Source organism: Chlorocebus sabaeus, chromosome 24, assembly GCF_047675955.1.
Source record: "Chlorocebus sabaeus isolate Y175 chromosome 24, mChlSab1.0.hap1, whole genome shotgun sequence".
In the NCBI taxonomy this organism is placed as follows: Eukaryota; Metazoa; Chordata; class Mammalia; order Primates; family Cercopithecidae; genus Chlorocebus; species Chlorocebus sabaeus.
The window spans coordinates 68730151-68746817 of NC_132927.1; the positions used below are offsets into that span (position 1 = coordinate 68730151).

General features: G+C 52.4%; 1 protein-coding gene across 2 annotated transcripts in view; it reads left to right on the forward strand.

The window, feature by feature from the left end:
* The window catches only part of SLC24A4 (solute carrier family 24 member 4), a 178873-nt gene that overhangs the window by 113671 nt on the left and 48535 nt on the right, over positions 1–16667 (forward strand). Inside the window, exons 4-10 of one of the 2 annotated variants that reach the window (XM_007987632.3) lie at positions 2404–2478; positions 5292–5376; positions 5914–6017; positions 6594–6668; positions 9105–9130; positions 11193–11246; positions 12891–13033. In XM_007987632.3, coding sequence (XP_007985823.3) covers positions 2404–2478; positions 5292–5376; positions 5914–6017; positions 6594–6668; positions 9105–9130; positions 11193–11246; positions 12891–13033 — 562 coding nt within the window. The remainder of the gene's footprint in view (positions 1–2403; positions 2479–5291; positions 5377–5913; positions 6018–6593; positions 6669–9104; positions 9131–11192; positions 11247–12890; positions 13034–16667) is intronic. The other variant, XM_007987635.3, reaches the window with a different exon arrangement.

Genomic DNA, 16667 nt, shown 5'->3' on the forward strand with positions numbered 1-16667 from the left:
AAGAAAGAAATGGCTTTCCCCAGTGCTTAGAGCAAAACCCATCTCTTCTCCACGGGTCCTGGTCCTGGCCTCTCCCTCCAACCTCACATTCTCCATTTTCCATTGTCTCTATTCTACCTGTTGTTCCTCAAATGCTGTCAAACACACTCCTGCCTCAGGGCTTTTGCACTGCTGTTTCCTGGTAGATACTTTACTGGCCAGTTTGCTTCTTTGTTCCCCACTAAGGTAAGTTATAGGAGAGGGTTTTCCTGGCTTCCTCACCACTGTATCTCTGATCCCCTTGGTAGTTCCCGGCACATAGGATGTTCTCTATTCTACCTGTTGTTCCTCAAATGCTGTCAAACACACTCCTGCCTCAGGGCTTTTGCACTGCTGTTTCCTGGTAGGTATTTTACTGGCCAGTGTGCTTCTTTGTTCCCCACTAAGGTAAGTTATAGGAGAGGGTTTTCCTGGCTTCCTCACCACTGTGTCTCTGATCCCCTTGGTAGTTCCTGGCACATAGGATGAGCTCAGTGAAGCCGTGCTGGCTGCTGAGCAGAGGGACGGGCCAGAGAGAGACTCCAGATATAAAACCATTTTAAAACTGCTGATCTGTGCTACTTCATCATGAGACAGATGCTGAAACCAAAACCTAGAAATGTTTCTTATCCAAAGTCACTTGGCAAGTCAGTTCCAGAACCGGCCTCAGAATCTGGGTTCTTTGCTCCATGAACCTCCAAATGTCAATGGCCTGTGTGTTTTAATGGTGCCAACATTATTAAGTAGCATCCCAGGAAATGCTGGATCTCAAGTTGCCATTTGTTTTGGCAGGGGATAGGCAGTCACTTTAGTGCCTTCCCTAAAAATAAAGGGAGCAAATCAGGATTGTTATTATTATTTTAAATTCTTAAAATGGCAGTTCTGAGTGCTTTCCTTTTTGGCCATTGGAGTTAGATCTTGCCTGTTGAGGGCAGACTGGTGCTAGGAGAGAGAGCTGCTGTTTTAAGAAGAGATGCTTGAGAGAGTAGAAAAAAAAAGTGTTTTTCCTGCTCTGAAACTTGCTCACCACATTCTGCTTCAACAAACACACAATAAAATGCGTGTGGATTTTTTCCCCACATGCCAAGAATTCAGCAGACACCAGTTGGGTGTCCTCTAACTCAATTCAGTTCTGACACTGTACCTAGAGACAGTGGCAGCTCCCACCCGCCAAGGGCTCAGTCCCACAAGACTGCTTCTTCTTTAGACGGCAGATGCAACCCTCAAGTTGTTTTACCTGTGCTTCTGAACAACCTGCAAAATCAGGGTTCCCATGACCCCCTCCTTGCACTCAATTAATTTGCTAGAGCAGCTCACAGAATTCAGGGAAACACTTTGACTTCCATTTACCAATTTATTATACAGGATATTACCAAGGATACAGGGCTGGGTGCCTTGGCTCACTCCTGTAATCCCAGCACTTTGGGAGGCTGAGGTCAGAGGAGCACTTGAGTCCAAGAGGTCAAAACCAGCCTGGAAAACATAGTGAGACCCTCATCTCTACCAAAAAATAAATAAATAAATAGAATTAGCTGGCCGTGGTGGTGTGCACCTGTAGTCCCAGCTACTTGGAAGGCTGAGGTGGGACGATGATGAGCCCATGAGGTAGAGGCCTCAGTGAGCCAAGATGGCACTGCTGCACTCCAGCCTGGGTGGCAGAGACCCCGTCTCAAACCAAAAAGGATACAGATGAAGGGATGCGTAGGGCGAGGTATTGGGGAAGGGGTGCAGCACTTCCACACCCTCCCTAAGCATACGACCTTCCAGGAGCCTCCATGTGTTCAGCTATCAGGGAAACTCCTTAAGCCCTGTCTTTTTGGGTTTCTATGGAGGCTTCATTACATAGGCGTGACTGATTACATCATTGGCCACTGGTGATCAATTCAACCTCCAGCCTGTCTCTCCTCCCTGGAGCTTGGGGGCTGGGGCTTAAAGTCCCAACCCGCTCATCCTGCCTTGGTCTTTCTGGTGACCTGCCCCCATCCTGAAGCTACCTAGATGCCCCCAGTCACCAGTCACCTCATTATCATGCAGAAGACATTCCTAGTATGCCCAAGGTTCCACGGGTTTCAGGAATTGTGTGCCAGAAACCAAGGGCAGAGAGCAAATACAACTTTCTTATTAGATCACAAGAGGAGGGAGCCCCAGTGGCCTGAGTTTTCGTCCCCTCTACTGCTCAGCATGTTATCGCCTCTCTGGGTCTCAGTTTCCCCATTTGCCAGTAAGGGGATTGAGGGAACGAAATCTATAGTGCTGGAGTCTTCCTGTGCGCCCCGCTCTGTCCGCCTGGCCTCTGCCCTGGCAGCCTGGTTTGGGGTGCGGTGGGCGCTCTGCAGCTGCGGCAGGGGCCCTCACGACCCTGCCTGTCTCCTCTCTCGTTTGCAGGCTCTGTATATGTTCTATGCCTTGGCCATAGTGTGCGATGACTTCTTCGTTCCATCTCTAGAGAAGATCTGTGAGGTACGTGGAAGGGACTTGGGACACCTTGGTGAAGCCTTGAAGACATGTGGTACATAAATGCCAGGCCGAGAAGGCCAGGGCTGGTGCGGGGAGCATGCTGGTGGTAAAGGCTGTCACACCGAGCACTTAGTGTCTGCTCCATGGTGAAGCCTCACCAGAAACCCTCGAATTAGCCTTGGTGGATGGCAGACTCTCCCAGAACTTGGCAGGAGAAAACACTCCCAGTGTGAGATCACTACCCAGAACCACTGGGTCCACAGCAGGCTGTTGGCATGTGTGTTCAACCTGGCTAAGTACAAAGCACAGGCAGGCCTGCCAGATGCAGTGGAGCATTGCCTGTCACCAGCTGCAATTGGCAGGTGCCAGGTGGGCCCACCCCCCCCCCCCCCCCGCCAGGGGGATGCCAAGCTGCAGTGGCAGGAGTTTCCCTTCCGTCTTCACCTTTGCATGCTGGTGTTTTCCCCCACAATTATTTTGTTAGTTTTTTACTTTCTTTCCTTATTTCTCCTCACATACAAGATCTCAATGTATCTCTTTGCTCCACCTTACTCTTGGCTTCTAGTCAAGGAAGGAAATCGACTTCCGTTTGCAGCACCTCCTGTGTGCACAGTGCCCAGGGCTTTGCCAGCCTTCATCCCTGTGAAATCTCCCGTGTGTTTGAGGCCATGTCTTCATGGTGACATTTGCAGCTGGGAAGGCAGGTTGTTCGGGGCAGGTGCTTCCCTGTGACTTTCCCCCTTCTGGGCCCAGCTTGGGGAGCTCAGTGTCCTTGCAGAGTTGGGACTGGCTGCTTTGGACCTGGGCCTGCTAAGCAGTGACCTGGCAAACGTGCAAAGGCCTCCCCTTACCTCACACCCCCTCAGATGGAGCCTTGTGCTCGCCTCTATCCAGACGCTTGTCAGTGAGGGAACGGAGCCAGGGGAGGAGGGTGAGGAGCAGAGTTGGGAAATGCCCACTGGGATGACTGTGCAGGAGGGTCCACCCAGGGCCCCTGTGGAGTGTGCGCTGCAGTGACGGCAGTTATTAAAAGTGTTGCTGCTTCTGCCTTCCAGAGGGGGCCCTTGGGAAGGATGCAGGCAGCTGATCCTTACTGAATACACACCTAGGACCCACCACTAGGCTGAGAGCTTGGGGAGGCCATAGCAATGGGGTTGATGGGAGCCTGTGGAAGGTGAAAGGTGGGTGACTACAGTGTAGGGCCACATACAGTGGAAGGATGCAGGCAGCTGATCCTTACTGAATACACACCTAGGACCCACCACTAGGCTGAGAGCTTGGGGAGGCCATAGCAATGGGGTTGATGGGAGCCTGTGGAAGGTGAAAGGTGGGTGACTACAGTGTAGGGCCACATACAGTGGAGGTGCCATGCGCCCTATAGGGTTACCTGTATCCCTAAGGATGGAGGTGAGCAAGGGTGGTGGTCTTAGCCATGTAGGTAAGACCGATGTCAAGGGCTCAGTGAGAGATATTAAAGGACAGGGGAGCCAAAGGGAGAAGGGGAACATCTCTCTTGGGGGAGAAATCTGGGAAGGCTTTGTGGAGGAGTGGCATTGGGTCCAGGTTTCAGAAGTGGGAAGGAGTTTAGCAAGCAGAGAGGGAAGGGAAGGGCGTTCCAGGTGGAAGGAATGGCGCAGGCAAAGGCAGGGAGGAGGGAGGACAGGAGGGCAGCATGTTTGGGTTCTGCTGAAAGTTTTGGAGATCCTTTGGGAGCAGAGCCTCTTCTGTGGAACTCTGATTTTTGTCAGGGTTAAGGTGGCCAGCTTCTGCCCTGGGGGCAGTGCTGTGCCCCCACCCCAGACTCTGTCAAGCCCAGAGTGCCGACTCTTCTGAGGACCCCTCCAAGGATAGCTCATCAGTGGGTTCCTTGGTGGCCCCAGAGCCCAGGGCTGCTCAGGGATACTTTGGGAGGTGGGGCTGGTGGAGGTGAGTTCTGCCCTGAGGGGCCTTCTGAGAACCACAGAGTGAGCGCCTCCAGATTGGTTTTCAGGCAGACCCTCAGTCTCCATGGTTTCTCCAAACATCCAAAGCCTCCAGCACTGCACTTTAGATCAGAGGATGGGCTCTGTGGCCAGATATGGCCTGGACAGGCAGAACAGGCCTCGACCATGAGTTCCCACCCTGTCCCGTGCCAGCTTAACCCTGAAACCGGTACCTCTGGGTCTTTGTGAGCCACCGGATGTCAGGCCTGCCGTGGAGAAGGCCTTCCAGAATGCAAGGCCCAGCTGCGGGCCAGAGGCCTCCAAATCCACAATGCTGACATTCTCACTGAGGCCCCCAGTACCCAAAACTGGCATGGGAGGGGATGGTCACTAGACTGGTATGCGCCTGTGGAGCACCACTGTGTCCCAGACCCTGTACTAGGCACCAGGGATGCAAAGACGGGAAGACCAGCTGCTGCCCTCATCATCCGGTGAGGGAAGGCAAAGCTTGTGAACCACAAACCCTCATGTGAAATTCACGTTTCAGTAACAGCAGATAAAACACATCATATATCTGAGGGAAATGGCTAGCTCTGAGTGGATGCCTAGGAAGACTTCGTCAGGGAGATATCATTTGGTCAGGGGCTTGGAGGACAAACAGAAAGGAGATAGGTAGGGGAGGGGGAGGGGGGCTTTGAGTGGAATGCCTGGTGGAGGGTGGAGGGCAGATGGCAGAAGGCAGACAGCATGTCCCCGGGGTGAGAGGCTGCGGGCAGAGGAGTTTGGCTCTGGCTGCAGCACTGCTCTCCTGCATGCTCCTTGGCTGTGGAGCATCCAGCGATGTCCAGGGCCCCCACGTCACACCCTGAGGGTCTGTGGTCACTTCTGTTTCAGAGACTCCATCTGAGTGAAGATGTGGCTGGAGCCACCTTCATGGCTGCAGGAAGCTCAACGCCAGAGCTGTTTGCCTCTGTTATTGGTAAGAAATCCCCTCTAGCCTGAGACCCAGGATCTAGAGAGTCCGTTTGGTGCCCAGAGCAGTGGGGGCATTTGTCAGCTCTGAGCCTCACTTTTCTCACCTGTGAAATGGGAGAACTGGAGAGACAGTAAGTAGACTGGTGGTTTCTTGCGGCATGGGGTGGAGTAGGGTGCTGAGGGGTGATAAAAATGTTCTTTTGAAGGTGATAAAAATAATCTAAAATTAGATTGTGGTTTTGGTTACATGATTCTGTGAATATACTAAAACTACCGAATTGTATATTTAAATGGGTAAATTTTATAGCAGGCAAATTATATCTGAATAAAGCTGCTCAGAGGAAAAGGGAAGATTGGAGTAGCTGGTCCCCGGCGGCATTTCCACCTCCCTGGTTCTGCCACGGCTTCTGCCATTCTCTTCTGCTTCCCAGATGCTCTGTTTGATAGTAAAACAACCCACTTTCCTGTGAAAGGGGACACTGAGGAAGGGGCAGGCTGGGGTGCATGTCTGAGGCCCAGGGCCTGTGTGTTTCCTTTCCAGGGGTGTTCATCACCCACGGGGACGTCGGGGTGGGCACCATCGTGGGCTCCGCTGTGTTCAACATCCTGTGCATAATTGGAGTATGTGGACTGTTTGCTGGCCAGGTCAGTGGTTTCTCCCCGGGCCTGGCAGACGCACGCCCTGAAGTATGGGGGAAGAGCCTCTAGACAAGAGGTTGGGGTAGCAGTGGGGACACCCACAGGACAGCTGAGCTGGATTCTGGATACATTTGGGGCCTGGTTTTGGCCTCCCTAACAGGGAGCATGAAGCTGGATTGTCATTGATACCCCATTAGATATCCTCAGAGCCCCAGGGGAATGTTGGACGTGACCTCAGAGAGGCGGGTCGTGAGTGAGGCCCTGCCTTGCGGAGGGAGATGGAAGTGGGCAGCTGACTGTGCCTGAAGCTGCCAGGATCGGGTGGAGAGCGAGAGCCTCTGGCCTCTGCTGTGAAACACGCACTGTTCTGACCTCAGAGGAATAGGGGGCTGCTTTGCCATGGCTTGAGAACATTACTTGGTTTCGTTCTGTTCCCCAAATATAACAAAGAACAAGTGTGGGCTAGAGTTAGGAGGAGGAGCCCTGTGGGTGTGCCCTGCACTGCGGAGGGGAGGAGGCCTGGGCAGCTGCACCCCCTCCTCATCCCCCTGCTCACAGCAGCCAACGGGGCTCTGCCGGCAGGTGGTCCGTCTGACGTGGTGGGCCGTGTGCCGAGACTCCGTGTACTACACCATCTCTGTCATCGTGCTCATCGTGGTGAGTTGCCCCTCCACCCCCAAGGTCAGGTTGGCCAGAACCCTGAGAAAGCACGGGACCCCTGCCCATCTCTGCCTCGGCACTGAGACCAGAGAGGACTCACAGCACCCAGTAGTGGGGTGTGCCAGCCACTCAGTGTGGTCGCAATGAACAGCCCTCCACCTCCCGCACTACGCCACCCCCAGCACTGTGCCTCCCTTTCCCCAAAACCTCAGACCCCGCACCTTGGTTGTGGAGCAAATCCAGGGGCCATCTTGAAGACACAAAGGCCTCAGAAGCAGACGTCCCATAGCCCGTGCGGTTCAGCTAGGGCACTTTGCTCATCTGGGGCCCTTTTGCTCCCCATGTAGGCCTTGGTTACTCTTTGGTGGGCTTGGTTTCAAAATGCAGAGTTTCTGGCTCTGCTGCCCACAGGGTGGGAGAGGGAGCGGGCCAGCTCGGGGCAGGCAGAGGGAGCAGCTGGGAGCAAGAGAGGAGCCAGGAGGAGAAGAAGAAGAGGAGAGGAGCTCACAAGGGGGCCCTGGACCTGTTGGAGTGATGTGGAGTGTCCCACGTGGGCCCCAAGGGCTGGGGTGACATCATGGCACTTGATAGTGAGGTGGATGACACAGCCAGATATAGCCGAGGAGCATGTCATCCACAGAGGAGTGTTCTAAAACAAAAGAATTTTGAAGTGGAGGAAAGGGACACGTACACAGGGCACACTCAAACTTCAGGGGTGGAATGTGCCTCTGAGTGACAGCTCTCAGCCAGACCTAGAGTGAACTTTATATAGACAGTCATGTCCCCTGTATTAGTGCCCTATTGCTGCATAACAAATTTCCCCAAAACTCAGCAGTTTAAGACAAAGATTTATTATCTCCAACTTTCTGTGGGAAACCGGTCAGAAATGGTATAGCTCAGTCCTCTAGGCCAGGTCCTCTGCTAGGCTGCAGTTAAGGCATTAGCCAGGGTAGCATCATCACAGAGCTTGGTGGGCAGGGCTGCTCTTGCAGGGTCACTCGTGTGGCTGTGGGCAGGCCTTGGGCTGCTGGCTGTTCCACAGGGCAGCTCTCAGCTGGGTTGCGGGCTTCCCTCAGAGCAAGGGCCAGAGGCACCAAGATGGAAGCCACAGCCTTTTCCTAACCTGCTTTCGGAAGTGATACCTGCCATGTGTGCAGTATTCTGTTTGTTAGAAGCAAGTCACCAGGTGCAGCCCACATGCTAGGGAAGCATGAATGTCATGCAGTGGGAGCATGGGGACCCCCTACAGGCTGCCTACCACACCCTCCAAAAAGTAGATGTCTGAGATGATTCTACAGATAAAACAATCTACGGATACACGATTTCAAAAAGGTCAACATATGCCCTAACTATAATATAAAGGAGAAATAAATGTAATTTATAATAAAAGAATACATCTTTCAGTATGTAAATGGTTTGGCAGGAAGAAGCCAGGAGAGCCAATGAAGGGATTGGTTCCCTCCTACACAAAAACAATCTCAGACCGTCTAGTACAAATGCAGACTGATGCCCAAGTGTTGGGCTGGCACCTAAACCCCGTGGGTGGTGCCGATGTTGATAATGTGATTTTCCACAATAATGAATGACTCCTGATAAAATTCCAAACAGAGCAAAGTATAATCATTCCTTAATTTGCATGACAGTTACCTTACTAGAAAATTAAGGATTCACTAAAATGATGTAAAAATTCTTTGATTTACAAAAACGAAGTGAAGGCCGGGTGTGGTGGCTCATGCCTGTAATCTCAGCATTTTGGAAGGTTGAGGCGGGCTGATCACTTGAGGTCAAGAATTGAGACCAGCCTGGCCAACATGGTGAAACCTTGTCTCTACTAAAAGTACAAAAATTAGCCGAGTTTGGTGGTGCATGCCTGTAATTCCAGCTACTTGGGAGCCTGAGGCAGGAGAATTGCTTGAACCTGGGAGACGGAGGTTGCAGTGAGCCAAAATCATGCCACTGCACTTCAGCCTGGGTGACAGAGCGAGACTATGTCTCAAAAACAAAAAAAAAGATACACCCTCCAACACACACTTGCACACCACATATACACAGGCACACCCCATACACACACACACAAACACCATGCACACACATTTAGCTATCTTTCAGTCTTTGAGATTTCTTGATTATAGCAATTCTGTTCCATGAATGAGGGGAGGCTTCTGCCAGGTTAGCCCCCAGTAGCTACTTGGACTGTTATAAAGCACAGGACATATCTCTGAGGGTGGCTGTGCTAAGCTGGGGCTATGTAATACAGTACACTGCTGGCCTAGGCTACACTAAGGAAAGGCCTGTAGGTGAGCAGCTCAGAAACGGATCCATAACACATATAACAAGGCCAGTATACATTGGCTCTGGGTGCCTGGGTGTCTGTGCCTGTTCTTGTTTGGAAATAAATATGTCCCACCCACCTCTGTTTCTTTTGCCTTACAGTTCATATATGATGAACAAATTGTGTGGTAAGTTTTTCAAGTGCATTTTTCATTGTTCTTTTTTGTTGTTGTTTCCAGTATCCTTGTTTGTTGGGTTCCCTGAATCTTTTTAAACATTATTTTCATAAACTTAAGCTTATCAACTTGTGAAAGTAGAAAAAGATATCATTCTAAGCAATCATGCCTTTCTTTATCCTGTCAAAGTGCAAAAAATTGTTTCCCTTAATAGTCCTGTCCTGCTAGGTGTCACGATGTGTTATAAAGTTAAAATTCTGAAAACAGTATGGCATTTTGCAAAGGGATAAGCATAGGCCAATATGGAATGCATTAATGGGTCTATTTCTGGAATGGGGGACATTGCAGAGATGTCATGATAAGGCAGTGAGTTAGGAATAGAGTCTTGAATGCTGCAGGGACAACTGGGAATCCACACAGAACAATACAACATCAGATCCCTACCTCACACCTTATACAAAGGTAAACTCCAGGTGATTTGAAGATATTACTGTAAAAATGAGACTTTTTAGAAAATGTCAAAAGAAAATATAGAGACTTATCTTTAAGACACTGAGGTAGGAATTAATTCCTTAATTAAGATACATAACCCAGCATGGTGGCTCACACCTGTAATTTTAGCTACTAAGGAGGCTGAGGTGGGAGGATGGCTTGAACCCAGGAGTTTGAGACCAGACTGAGCAACATAGTGAGACCCCATCCATCAAAACAGATACATAAATCACAAACTTCTGAGGAACAGGTTGATGTTTCCATTCTATTTGATAGCATGGGAATGCATCTGACATTCATAACTCATAAACATTTTCTTTTGATTGCCAACAATTCAGAATCTGCATGCATCCTGTATGATTTTTTTTTTTTTTTTTTTCCGAGACCTAGTCTTACTCTGTCGCCCAGGCTAGAGTGCAGTGGTGCCATCTCGGCTCACTGCAACCTCTGCCTCCTGGGTTCAAGTGATTCATGTGCCTCAGCCTCCCAAGTGGCTGGGACTACAGGTGCATGCCACCACACCTGGCTAATTTTTTAATTTTTTGTAGAGATGGGGCTTCACCATGTTGGCCAGGCTGGTCTTGAACTCCTGGGCTCAAGTGATCCACCTGCCTTGGCCTCCCAAAGTGTCTGGATTACAGGCTGCATCCTGTATGATTATTTATGGAAACAGAGTCAGACAATCAGGCTGAGGACATCAGCTACCTGCCCTGAGCAGCTGTGTGCTATGGGCCCCCAGAAACCTGGTTCTGGTCCTATCCTGGCCCCTAACCTGCTGTCTGGCCCCAGGAAAGCCTCTGAACTCCTGGGTCTCATTTTTGTCATCTGTAGACAGGGTTGGGATGGCAGTGGTTTCATGATCTGGAGGTCAGCAAAGGAAGAGCTCCCAAAACAACTATAGCCCATGCTGGGCACATAATGGGCCTTGGTTTATACATGTCAAGTGGATGAACAAGCTAAAGCTTGTGTGCTCTGCCAGGGGCTTGTGGTCAGAGCTACGAAAAACCCCACTGCTAATGGGATTGGGTGGGGTGCACCAGAGGGTGGTAATGGTGCATCCCAGGAAGACCCCAACCCTTCCATGCCCAGCATAAGGCCCGGGAGGCTCCTGTGCCACCTGCTGCATATTCAGTCAGCTCTCAGGCCCTACTTCCAGGACTTGGGCCCCTTTCCACCTACACCCACAGCTTCTCTGGCTGCTGCCCAGAATCTTGGGTGACCACAGGGTCTCTCAGGGTTGAGTTTGCGTGACTTCAGGCCACTAGCCTCAATGAATCCTGGGACATGGTGGCCCTAGTCCCTCCTTTTTCTAGGAAGCTGGGGGAACCCCACCTCTGTCCTGCAGACCTCTATAGTGGAGAAGAGACCTCTCAGCTTTTCTTGCTTGATCATCAAAAGGGCTGCTGGTGGCGAGACACCCACAGGCTGGGGGATCTCTCTCACATACCCGGGTTCTGGGCCCGGCACTAGGGGCGGGGGAGGTAAAGACATCCCGCCCTCCTCCACTCCTGGACCCCTCAGTCCCAGCCTTCACCTGACCCAGGCCCCGAGCTCTAACCGCAATCTCCTTTCTCTCTTTGAGGTGGGAAGGCCTGGTGCTCATCATCTTGTATGTGTTTTATATTCTGATCATGAAGTAAGTGCCCTTTCTCCTCCCCGGGGCTGCCGACGCCTTGCCCCACTGCTTGCTATAGCCTTTTGTGACAGCAGGGAGAAAAACATCTGTCACATCTTCGTCCTTTTAGGCCAGCCCCAGCTCTCTGGGAGACGCCCTGCTGGGGCACAGCTGGAGTAGGGGAGGGGTGTTAGATACTGTTCCGGGGGTGCCGTCCACACTGAGGCCAGGGGAGTCACGCAGGTGGCTGATGTGTGGACCACAGGGCTGCTCCCCAAACAAGTAGCATGCAAGGACCTCCTTCCCGCCCTGCTCTGGGCAGCTTCTCCATGCCCCAGGGTAACCACTCACTTGTGCTGTCTCTAGAAGCCTTCTGATAATTTAATACCACTCTTTTCAAAAAGCCAGGCAGATTAACCTCTGCCCCAGGCTTCATAAAATGCCACTTCTCTGGGCCAGTGCTTCGCACAACTGCAGCCACTGATAGTACTGAGGATGGAAACTCAGGCTATGCAACCTTGAGCCCCTCCAGAAGCTACCCAGGTCAGAACCATCTCAAAACTACCCATGAGGAATACTATGCAGCCAGAAAAAGGAATAACGTTCTGACAGGCTACAACATGGATGAACCTGGAAAACATTATGCTCAGTGGACGAAGCCAGTCACAAAAGGACAAATATTGTCTGATTGCACTTACGTGAGGGATCTAGAAGAGCCACATTCATAGAGGTGGATCAGAGGTCAGTACAGGCAGCTGGGGAGCAAAGAAGGAGGAATTAATGATTAGTGGGAACAGTGTTGTTATTTGGGATGATACAAATGTTTTGGGAACCGTGCTGATGGCTGTAAAACAATGCGAATGTAATTAATGCCACTGTATTGTGCACTTAAAAAGGGAAAGTAGTTAGAATGGTCAGTTTTATGCCATATGTTTTTTCCACTACACACACACACACACACACACACACACACACACACACACCCCTACTCATGAGCTGAGCCACGTTCAGGTTTATCTTCCTCATACCTGGATACGTAATTAAAAAGAAAGACAACACTCTGAGTTTTATGAGGATATAAATCCCACATTTATATAAAACATTCATAATGTTTTATAAAAATGGGTGATAAACTGTCAGACTGCAAGAGCATTATCCTTAAATGATCTCCAATCTGAGTGCCTTTCAGTAAGGAGCCCACCTGAGGTTCTTTGAGATGGAGAGACTCTTCCCTCAGGGGTGATGGCAGTGCTGGCTGTGAGTGGTGCAGGGGGTGCCCGTGAGCATCCCGGGAGCAAGATCTGCTGCTGGGGGAGAGAGGACAGGTCTGGTAATGCCCCCTGCGAGCCTGCTCAGAGGCGAGGTCGAGCTTCCTTTATTAGGACAGGCTCCATTAAGTAAGCCTCAGTCATCTTCTTGGCTGAAAGGTTTCTCATGCCCCCGGGAAGCCCACCACCAGCTCAATAGGAGCAGGTGCCCCCAGACAACACAGTGTTCCCAGGTCCCTGTCAGGAAACTGTCAGCCCGGTTGAAAAGCCGAGGTTCCACACCTCCCCTGCCACCCGCCACTCCCGCGCTGCGCGCAAGGATGGGGTATGATCCCCCACTGCCCAGTCCGTGGGAATCCTCTCCACTGCCCTGACCTCCTGCCTCCCTCACTTCCAGGTACAATGTGAAGATGCAAGCCTTTTTCACAATCAAACAAAAGAGCATTGCAAACGGCAACCCGGTCAACAGTGAGCTGGAGGCTGGTAATGATTTCTATGACAGTAGCTATGATGACCCTTCCGTGCCATTGCTGAGGCAAGGTAAGGCTGAGCAGACAGGAGTGGGCAGAAATGTGTCCTGGAAGCCACTCCCTCCTTCTCTTTTGTGTACACACACACACACACACACACAGCCTCTCACAATGTCCCCCCTCTAAATTGTCACTCTCTTCCCTTTGACCACAGGTGCCCTAAGTGAGGAGCGAGAGTCAGTATGGGAGATGGGGTTTTGCTTAGGTGGGGCAGGGGTAGAGGGAAGTACAGCAGGAAAGAGAAAAACCACAGCCACGTTTCTGGGAGCTTTCCCACGCCTTCTGGGGAAGGAGCAAGGCCTGTTTGGCTCTTCAGAATGCAGTGGTGTCCCTGACCCATGTGCGGGCCCACGACAGGAAGCTGAGGAGCTGGGGCGGCAGAGCCAGCCTGGGCCTCCCTACAGTTTCTCAAATGCCAGACCCAGTCCTGGATGGAGAAGGGCTCTGGACAAAGCACCGGTTCTCAGGCTGGGAACTGTCGCCCGGAGGAAGAACAAGGCCAATAAAAGGCAGACACGAAGCTGAGCAGGCATCCCCAGGCCAGCCTCAGAGAGCCCCGCCAGGGAGCCCCTTCCCCTGGGGCAGCAACCTTGTCTCATCCGCAGCTCTTTGGCCTTCTTGTCTGGGAACTGGGGGTCTGGGCCTCCAGAGCCATCTCCTGTCATGTCTTACCGAATTCTCTGAATCATCTGCACCTGACTGACGGCCTCTTTGGAAACCTCAATAATCCAAGGCCAGTGACCAGGTGGCTCCATTTGTGGAGGCAGCTGCCGGGAAGGAGAGAGCGTTCACTCTAGCCCAGACCAGTGGGAGAGCCTGGGCCGGTTCTTGGAATCAGTATGGAAAAACAGGTCTGAGCTCCACCCTCGGTGTTGGGCAAGGCCTTCACCAGGTGAGCGCCTTGCACTGGTGTCTGGGGGCTCTTCCCCCCCATTCTCCATGGCCTGGGGCTAATCAGGTGAACTCTTTTGTGATGTCACTGGTGGGACCAGGTGGTCTCAGATGTGTCTGGGACATCTGGGGGCGGAAGCTGTATTTCTGGGCCCCTTCTCCAGTCATCTTCCTGGGGCCGATGAGGGCATGGCTTCCTGCCATGTGCATTTTGGGAGTCTGTTCTGCCCTGTCTCAGGCAACCCCCGAGAGGGAGGAGTCTCTCTGTATAGAAGGAGGAAGCCTGCTAGGGTGGCGGGGTGCGGTCCAGGCCACAGCCTGGCTGCGGAGGCCCATCCACAAAGGGCAAAGCTGAGGAGCTGATGAGCGTGGAGTTTGGTTCGTGTGTCGAGTTTCGTAAATGCCGAGCAGGCTACCCCAGGGGAAGCCCGTTTCCAGGACAACCTCAGAAGGGGAAGGAGCCATGCGGGCTGCTATGTCGGATTTTAACTCTATGGGCATAGTGGCCCCAAGGTGGTCCCCACATACAGACTGGCAGGACAGATGGTGGTTGCTGCCCTGTCGTATACATGGTGCTCCTGGGTCCTCTGCGCCTTCGTGGCGAGGAAGAGAAGTACTATGTGCTGAGTCACTCAGGCTGGTGGGAGATGCCCACCCAAGAGCCGCCTACCACCCTGTGGCCAACCCAGGAGACCTCCCAGGACCCTGCAGGAAGCACTTCTCATTCTCAGCACGGGGGCCTCAGCTCCTCAGCTTCTCAGGGTGACCCAGGCTCCCAGAGGCCACTGCCCACACGGTGCCTTTTCTGGCACTGCTGTGACTGCCTCCGCCACTCTGTGCCTGTGACAGTAGCACTTCCTTGCAAGTTTATTTCCTCCCAAATCTCTTTAAGTCCAGGACATTTTCTGGAAAACTGGAAGATTGGACACGGGACTGCCCCCAAGCACTGGGGAAGGAGGCAGAATCCCATCTTCCTGCAGCTTTTATCAGAGGGAATGTATTTGGATAAGGGCTCAGGGAGAAAGTCCTCCGAGAGTGTGAAGGGAAGTGGGGTGTGGGCCTGGACGTCTGGAACTGGAGAAAGGGGAGACCTGGAGAGGCAGACGTGGGGACTTCTTCACACCACTTTTTACTGCCCCTCTCATAAGAGGCTCGCAGAGGGCCATGTGTGAGTCACTGCTCTGCACTGTCCCCTGCGTAGACTCGACTGAAGCCGGAGGAAGGAGCCCCCGGTAACACCCCGGGCGGGACTGAGGAGGCCAAGGCTTTGGGGCCTTTCCTAAGGGCGGTGCCATGGACTCTTGGCTGGAGATGACATCGGAGTTTCTCTCCCTGTGCCCAGCTCCAGGCAGGTCGCCGTGTGGCCACCTCACCCAAAGGAATGCACAGGGTGCTGCCTGGGAGATTCTCTCAAGAGCACACACTCTCTCAGGCCCGAGCGAGCTGTTCTCAGTTTTTGTGTTTCCCACAGAAAACCTGAAGTTTTATCCTCCAACTCCTTGACGGGAAAAGTGGGGAGAAAACTTTTTCCCCATCACACTGATAAAAGGCCTTTGAGTACTGAAACGTTCTTAAAGGCTGTGTGGCTTAGCTCATCAAAGCAGCCTCCTGGTGCTTCTCAGGTGACCTTGAACAAAGCCTGGGCCACCTGCCTGCCAGCCTCGCCTGAGAGGCGCACTGTGGACCCCTCCAGGCTGCCCCGGCCCTGGGCACAGTCTTGGTTTATAGTGGGGAGAGTTGGGGGCGATGCCTGACCTTGGGCTGAACTGCTGGGAGAATATGCTGTCACTGAGTTTTTCTCTGGGCAGCCACCCTGGGCATGGGCACATACCCTTGTTCTGTCGTTGGTTGGGGGCACCAGGACAAGGTGTCCTGGGAGCCAGGCATCCTGGGGAAGGAAGGAGAATTCCATCTTCTTGTAGCTTTTATCAAAGTGAATGCATTTAGATAAGGGCCAAGGGAGAAAACTTCCTAGAGAGTACAGAAGGAAGTGGCGGTGCAGGCCTGGACTCCTGGAATTGGAGAAGGGGGAGGCCTGACTCTTGTCTCACAGACTCCAGGCTCCCTCCTTCTGAGCCCACTTGTTGCCCCAGCAGTACCTGGCATGGGGCGGGTTCTGTAGGATGGAGCCTGAAGCCTGCGGTTCTGTGGGTTCCACCTCCCTCTGGGATGGAGGCTTCTGAGCAGGGAGGGATTCGAGCTTTTATGCAGCAGTGAGGGGCTAAGGGCATGAGCTGTGGGGGGGCTCCTGCTTCTCAAAGTGGAAGCAGAGCCATCGAATCAGCCAAGACAGGAGCTGTCCCGAAGGCCAGAGGCCCCGAGGATTGAAGCTCCCATAGAAGGAGCCCGCTACTAACACCCTCCAGCACATAACCCCTGGCATCTTCGCCACCACCAAGAGTGCTGCCCCAGACGCTCGGCATCCACCGCACGCTAATCGTCTCTGGCAGTCTCTGTTGGCCTTTGTCTCCTTAACTCTCCTCCTCTTCTAAATTGTAAGTAGTCAGCTTTCATCCACGCGATAACACCTGCATTTCAAGCAAAACAAACAACCATAAGCCCAGCCCACCGATGTGCCGCGTGCCTCGTTAGAGGTTAGCGTCCGTCTCTGACGAATGCATGTTCTCCTGGCTTTGTTTTCTAACCCACACGCCTCCTGTCTGCTGAGCCTTGCTGCCTGTTTGGTGAGGAGTGTGTGTGTGTGTCTGGTGTGCATTTCTGCATTTTTGTGCTATTAACTCTTGCACGGGTTT